Below are 7972 nucleotides of genomic sequence, written 5' to 3' on the forward strand. Positions count from 1 at the left end.
CTTTGGAAAGTATGGCTGAAATCTGTCATCAGAGGTATACCTTAAAGCTGCCGGGCCCCACTGAAAAATGTGTAACAGGAGCCCCTACTATGTGCGCGGTACACTTCTGGTTGGTTATGTGGCGGCAGGCTTTGGGCCTCCTCAGACACAAGAGCCTAGGTATGACGGCTAGAACTGCTCCCATGTCTGTAGTAATAGGAGCTGCTAATTTAATATGCCTATTAAGGCCTTGTCCACATTTCCATGTCAGTGACACGTCCGTGAAAAAAGCGTACGTGTTTCATCCGTGTGTCCGTTTTTACCATCTGTGTGTCATCCGTAATTCACTGACGTTGGTCAGCTGAAAATTAATTTCCGAAGAATCTCCTATTAGACTTCAGTGAAAAACGGACACACCACGGATGCCATCTGCGTTGTGTCTGTGATTTTCACGTATCTATAGACTTCAATGGGCGTGCTTGGTCCGCATCACAGATTAAAGTAGTGCATGTCTCTGTGATTTTTTTATACTGACCAACGGTCAGTAAAAAAAATACTGAAATGTGAATAGACACCTTTTAAATCAACGGGTACGTGTTCTGTCCGTGGAAAATGCAGACAGCACGTGTCAGTGAAAAACGGAAATGACGGCTATTTGTGGTCTGCAGCACAGGCATGGGGCACACGCTCGTGTGTATGAGCCCTTACGCTGTGGATTTTGTATGTGAAAATCCCCATGTAATACGTACCAAGTGCAGTCGGGCCGCGGGTTTGTGATGTCTGTGTCACGTCTGCAGACACCGGTATTGCTGCTCGTCCCGTGGTGACAGAAGCCACTTTCCGTCACGTGAGTTTGTGCTTCACATTATTACCGATCTGCTCTAGTAATGAATTATTTGCCCCTTCCAGATTATGGCGGTAGCTGGCCTGGACCCCAGCAAAGCTCAGAAACATTCGCCTTGTCGCTCTACTCGGTCTTGGGCTACTCCACCGGCAACTCCGAACCAAAGGGACCGCACCTCATTCTACACCCCCCTCATCCGGGTGGACCGCGCCGAGTCTAAGGAGCACATGAATGGGAGCCTCCCGTCCTTGCAGAGAAGCTCATGGTACACAGATGACACAGATATTTCATATAGGACATTTACACAATCCAACCTGACTGTGCCCAACGACTTCAGGAACAAACAGAGCGACAAACAGAGGAGCGCAGACAGCCTTGTGGAAGCTGTAAGTCGCCCGGTGAAGGTTTAGATCAACCATTTCCTACTTCTGAAGGACTTGTCACCCATGATGCATGTGTTGAGAAGGGTAATTGCCTGGCGTGTTGGCAGCATCTAGGTACATCCCTGTTTAGTGCAATTTGTGTGCTCCAGTGCACAGGGGACCTCTGTCTGCTTTAGCGAATACAGTTCTCGGAACTCTGCGTTGTGCTGTTCATCTGTTATTCCTCCTAGCAACTTATGAATAAAATGCCAACTGGACCACACCATTCCCCTCGTCAGAGGTGTGTTCACCTAATCTGATCGGCAGTGTTAGGATGTTCGGGGACACACTCCCAACTGTTCATAGATTTCTAGGAGGAATTACAGAGGAATGTCCCAAAGCAGAATTGTTATTTCATATGGGAATACATGTCAGGGGTGACGGCCAGTCCTTTTTAATCCAGGCTGCACTCTGGTGACGATCTTACGGATGTGCACTTCTGCAGTCATTTTAATTGCTCAGATGCATCTAAAATAAAAAGTGCAGCAACACTGCAAGTGGTCGTGATGAAAAATCTTCCAGTGCTTTGTGTATACCGCGCCTGTGCATCTGCATGGTTTAAGCAGACCCTGAGTGTAGTCCGATTCTGCAGTCATACGTTAAAGGCCAGACGCAGATGAGCGAGTTCAGTGCGAGAAACTCGCAGCGTGTGTCAAGTGTGATTTCCTATTCTGAAATCTGCTCCTCTGACAGGATCGCACGGTATTAGGCCTCATGCACACAACCATAGTTCGGGTCCGCATCCGAGCCGCAGTTTTTGCAGCTCAGGTGCAGACCCATTAACTTCTCCGTGTGCAGTCCGCATCCTTTGCTCCGTTCCGTCGCCCCGCAAAAAAAATATAGCATGTCCTATTCTTATCCGTTTTGCGGACAAGAATAGGCATTTACAATGGGCCGCCCGTTTCGTAAATTGCGGAAGGCACATGAACGGCTTCCGTTTTTTGTGGATCCACGGTTTGCGTACAGCAAAAAACTGAACGGTCGTGTGCATGTAGCCTTACAATGATTTATAATGCTGTGTGGCCATGAGAGACCTGGAATCTACTGAATTAGGGCTCATGCACACAAACGTATTTTTGTCCGCATCCTATCGGCAAAAACACCTACGGCCATGTGCATGAGCCCTTAGGTTGGGACAGCAAGGTATAATCAGGGGGCACACCCAGAATATAACAGAGTGCAAGCCACGGTACTAGTAGAAGACCATGAAAATCAAAAGAAACCGCAAACAAGGCTGCACCTCTTATATAAGTCCTTGGGCCCTTACCCCGACAGCATTATGTCAGTGTAACTCAATGGATTCTAGGTCTCACAGGGACACACAGCCTTGTAATATCCGTTCCATTCACCTGAATGGGGCTTGCAGAAATCCATGCGTTTGCTTCCACATTCTAATGAGTGGAATTGGAAAATTCTGCCACAAAATCCGCAGCATGTGAAGGCGCCCTAAATCATTGCAATGCTGCGCGATCTGGTCATAGGAGCAGAGTTCAGAATGGGAAATCGCACCGACGCACGCTGCGAGTTTCTCGCGCTGAACTCGCTCGTCTGTGTCCAGCTTTACCCCATCTTTTACAAAGAAGAGCAGATGGAAGGGAACTGACTACACACGGGGGTCGTTTGGGGACTGTAGCCATATGTCTGCCTAGGCGCTGTATACACGAAACGGTGGGAAAGTTCACGACCCTTTATAAAGGTGCTTTTTATATGTTAGAACTTAGATACATTGGAGCGAAAAATAAAAATGGTTGAAAAGTTGACATCCCCTTCCTGTATATATACTTAATGAGAACATCTGACACCAGATATTAGTAATGATCATTATATTTACAAACGTATCTTCATATTCGGTATTAGTCCAGACAACACATTAACAAGCAGGGGATCACACAGGTGGACTAGTAGTGTAACTTGTTGCTCCTGGGCCCTAATACTTGTGGCCCCAATACTTGTGGCCGCTTATCAGATTCTTATATAAAGGAAACTGGTCCCATTGAATGGTGTCTGATCGGCAGGCAGTATCGTACAGAGCAGAAGGAGCGGAGAAGATTCAGTATAAGGGCTTGTTCACATCAGCGTTGTGTTCGGGCAGGGCTCCTTAGGAACGTACTGAATCTCCCATAGGCTGAATGGTAATTCATTGCAGTCCGTGAGAGAAGCAAACTAATGATCACACGCTCAAGTCCCCTAAGGGAACCTAGGCTACGGCTGCATCTGTTGCGCGATAGCAAGTCACATGGCACAAGCATGGCGACATTTCATTGGTATTGAGATGCTGCAATGTGACAATTGCAACAAAAATCTGATGGATTATTTTCGACTGTAGTGTTGCAGTATATCGCATGTTGCCTAATTGAAATTCAGTACATGACCTGTCGCCAGGCAGCCATAACCTTAATCAGTGCTCCCTCTAAGCTGTGCGCTCTGGAAAGGCAAGCGTTAAAAGAGGATTAACAAGCTCAAAAACAGCTTTAGGGCTCGAGCACACAAACAACAGGTCTGCAATATACAGGCATCACAGATGCGGACCCAATCTCTTGAATGGGTCTGGAAGATACAGAGCGGAGGCATGGAGCAGAAGGCCACGGAAGCACTACTTGATGCTTCCATGGCATTTCGGTCCGTGCCTCCGCACTGCAAAAAATCAAACATGTTCTATTTTTTTGTGGGATGGACGGATCGCGGACCCATTTAAGTTGAATGAGTCTGCATCCATGAGAGCTGGCCACACAATTTGCGGTCACCAATGCACGGCACGGGCGGCATGAGCCCTTACCTGCTGTTTGGAATTTTTTAACTGTTTCATTTCCAGAGAACAATTTAAAAGGAACAATGGACTTAATATAAGTGGGGAAAAAAAATAGAAAAATTCAAATCACTACCTTTCCCCATAATAATAAAAAAAAACTGTATAGGTATATAGGCCAAAACAACTAAAATATAAATGTATTTATCTTGTACGATGAACATCGCAACCGGGGTGGGGGGGGTTTGTTGGCTTGTCGCACAAAAAATAAGCCCTTATATGGCTATGAGAAAAGACAAATAAAGTTATGGCTCCAGGAAGGTAGGGAGTGAAAAATAAAAATTCGTAAACAGAAAATCACCCATTTGAGTTAGGCCTCATGCACACGGCCGTTGTTTTGGTCCACATCCGAGCCGCAGTTTTCAATGGGCCGCAAAAGATGCGGACAGCACTCTGTGTGCTGTCCGCATCCGTTGCGTGGCCCTGCAAAAAAAAAATATAACCTGTCCTATTCTTGTCCGCGCTTTGCGGACAAGAATAGGCAGTTATATTAAAGGCTGTCCGTGCCATTCCGCATCCGTGTTTTGCGGATCCGCGGTTTGCGGACCGCAAAAAAACCTAACAGTCGTGTACATGTAGCCTTAATGTTAAAAAAAAATAAAAAATGGAAAGCTCCTTCCTGTCATGCACTTTTTCTACCATCAAAATTGACTAAAACCCGACAGAACAGACACAAACTGAGCAGAACTGATGCTCAAAATAACTCCTTCAAACAAATGGAGATTAGAGCAGCATCTTCTCCCCATTTTTCTATTCCTCGATACCTTAAACTATTATGGAAAACACAACGCAGAAGTGAACAGACCCAAACACGTCATCTGCTCTTTCTGAGTGGTTGACAGCCTTCCTTATACAAATGCACATGCAGAGATAGCTGTCAATCACCACTGGACTAAGCAGAAAAAGAGCAGAAAATTAAATCGGGAGATTAAAAGTCCTATACATGACTGTGTTCGGCTTCTCCTGTTCTACACCACGCTGCCTACAGATCAGGCACCACATCCAATGTGACAGAAGGAGAAATCACAATGTAGTTCCTCATCGGAGCCCAATCCCAATGATCAATAAGGGCAATCTCTTGTAGTGTGAGAGGAAGCAGGCATGGGTGCACCTCCGATGAGGCGGCGAGATCTAGAGACAAGCGGGGGCGGTGGCAGAGCCATGAGAGAAGGGAAGGGGGGGGCATTTCAAATTTTGCCTCAGGCAGCAGAAAGGCTAGGTGCACCCCTGGAAGCAGAGCGTGTACAGTCTGCAGCAGGAACTTATGGAGATGGCACAGAATTAACTATTACAGACATAGATAACATCTTGGAAGCAACAATAATGGATTATTACAGGGTAAGACAGTCACATGTCACCTTACCTGAGCTGAAGATGAAAACAGCAGAGCCGTTAGGCCATGAAGCCTGGTCTCTATCAATATGGCAGTCTATCCTCCCTGCATTAGGTGTTCATTTAGGCCACATGCACACGACCGTTGTTGTGGTCCGCATCCGAGCCGCATTTTTTGCGGCTCGGTGCGGACCCATTCACTTCAGTGGGGCCGCAAAACATGCGGACAGCACTCAGTGTGCTGTCCGCATCCGTTGTTCCGTTCCGTGGCCCCGCAAAAACAATATAGCATGCCCTATTCTTGTCCGTTTTGCAGACAAGAATAGGCATTTCTACAATGGGCCGCCCGTTCCATTTCGCAAATTGCGGAAGGCACACAGGCGGCTTCCGTTTTTTGTGGACCGCAAATAACGGAACGGTCGTGTGCAGGAGGCCTTACACGACTATATCTATGGTTACTTACCTATTTTAGGAACAGATCCCTTTCCTTGATCTTCCCTTCTCTGTCCTGAGATAGGCTGGTGACAGAATATTATCCGGTGTTTCCCCTCTGTTCTCATGTAATTGCCTCCTCTCTGTTCTAGGTGCTAATCTCGGAAGGTTTGGGAAGATACGCTCGAGATCCTAAATTTGTGTCTGCCACCAAACATGAAATTGCTGATGCTTGTGACATGACTATCGACGAGATGGAGAGCGCAGCCAGCAATCTCCTGAATGGCAGCATTCGTAACGGGACAGCAGGGGGCGATATGTTCCCCATCCTAAGCAGGAGAGACTATGATCTTCAAGACTTTGGCCCTGGGTACAGTGACGAGGAGCCGGAGACCAATAAATATGAAGAAGATCTAGCTGATGAAATGATTTGTATAACGACGTTATAGCATTTAACGAAAAACACTTAGGATTCTATAAAACAACAACAACTAAAAAAAAAAAAGTGCCTCTCAATTCCTGATGGACGGCACTAAACCAGAAGACTGACCAGTCAAGCCATGGATGGGGCACAGCGTCCTGGCACATCTGTTGCTGGTAGACTACAAAGCCCAGTGGCCAGGTCCTGGAGGATGGCTTCGAGAACTGGATGGAGAAGTGGAGATGGAGGAGGATCAAACCATATTGTGTTATATGTGAACAGTATGCCGCATGGTGCACCTGAATCAGTGATGCAAATGTGTGATATATGGTGATGACAATCAAAATGCCCTCGTCATTACCCTCAGCCATACACATCATATCAGATATCTGATCGCTTCTGTCACGTCTTTTACCAGCGGTGGTCAGGCCCTGTTGTCTTCTGCAGTCTCACCCTCCTCTATGGAGCGGGGTATGGGTGCGCACGGGATGATCACCCCTGGATAGTGTGAAGTTACCTTTACCTAGAGGATATATCATTTCAGTAGTCAACTTTTTTTTTTTACTATTACCTAAAGGGCAAATGACACTGGAATAGCTGCAAATAATGCACTGACACCCAGAATTAAGTCAGTAGGTTTTCTGTAAATGACCTGTAATATACGACTATTTGTAAAGAGATGTTCTATATTTTGTAATCCTTTGCGGTAAATCGAGCTGCAGCAATATCTACCGGGTTCTGAGTTTATGTCGTTCTCCACAAAGATTAGCAATGCAATTATTATTATTTTTTCTGCCATTCCATAGAGATCTACTGTAAAACAATCTATTCATAGACACGGAAAAGGTTCAGATTTTCAAATCAAAAATTTATGAAGAAATTTTTAAAAATACAAATATTTTATGTCCAAAGAAATATTCTAAACAGAGAAGATATGCAATTATTAGAGTGATACGAAATGAGTGGTTGAGGTTTTTTTTTTTCATGTGATGTTGAGCTGTGAAACTTTTTAAATCTGCAATGAAACTTTTACCAAAAACATTTTTTTAGGTTAATTTTCCCCAAAAAATTATCTGAATCGTTTTTGTAATGCTGATTCTGTCCGAATCTTTTTAATAGTCTCCATAGCATTCGCTCACGCATTGTTATATTCCAAAGCAGCGTTCTATAAGAATTCCAGGGTTTCCCTCCCGGCCTAGTAAAGACTATCTAACATTCCAGTATATGACCACAACAGGACATGGCGGCCATATTTCCTGAGGACTGTTCACTCGATACACAATCATAAGAGCTGTGGGCGCTGAGCCAGGACAAAGCCTGCTCTACAGGTTCCTTGCATGGTCCAAGTATCGTGAGGTTTTAAGGATGCAACTTGTCTACAGGTAGTTTACATAAGTAGCAATTCCAGCTATTATTGGGTTCACCCCCTTTACGAGCAGTATCAATTTAATAAGAAAGTTGCGGGGATTTTCAATTGGAAAAGTCGAAATTGCCTGCTGTATGGCTGCAATATTCCTGCTGGTAAAGGACATAGCTCTGATCTTCTTTTAGGGAATTGCTATTTATGCAATACATAAGTGTACTGCACTGTAAGGGAATGCGGCCGTACTACAGTTGGATTTCATCGATGGCTGCTGTGATATAATGTGCGGTAGATGGGGCTCAGCCTATAAACCATGTTTTTTGTATGGAGAAAATATTGACATAATGCATTGGAACGAGGTCATTACTCATTA

The 7972-nt window shown here is 45.2% G+C and overlaps 1 protein-coding gene across 9 annotated transcripts in view; it reads left to right on the forward strand.

Moving 5' to 3' along the window:
• Positions 1 to 7296, forward strand: part of CACNA1D (calcium voltage-gated channel subunit alpha1 D) — a 368921-nt gene extending 361625 nt beyond the window's left edge. For 8 of the 9 annotated variants that reach the window (XM_040408273.1, XM_040408281.1, XM_040408272.1 and 5 more), the window contains 2 exons: positions 889 to 1209; positions 5968 to 7296. In XM_040408273.1, the coding sequence (XP_040264207.1) occupies positions 889 to 1209; positions 5968 to 6264 (618 nt within the window). In that variant the 3' untranslated portion in view covers positions 6265 to 7296. The remainder of the gene's footprint in view (positions 1 to 888; positions 1210 to 5967) is intronic. The other variant, XM_040408280.1, reaches the window with a different exon arrangement.
• The last annotated feature ends 676 nt before the right edge of the window (positions 7297 to 7972 follow it).

This window comes from Bufo bufo, chromosome 9 (genome assembly GCF_905171765.1).
Source record: "Bufo bufo chromosome 9, aBufBuf1.1, whole genome shotgun sequence".
NCBI lineage: Eukaryota > Metazoa > Chordata > Amphibia > Anura > Bufonidae > Bufo > Bufo bufo.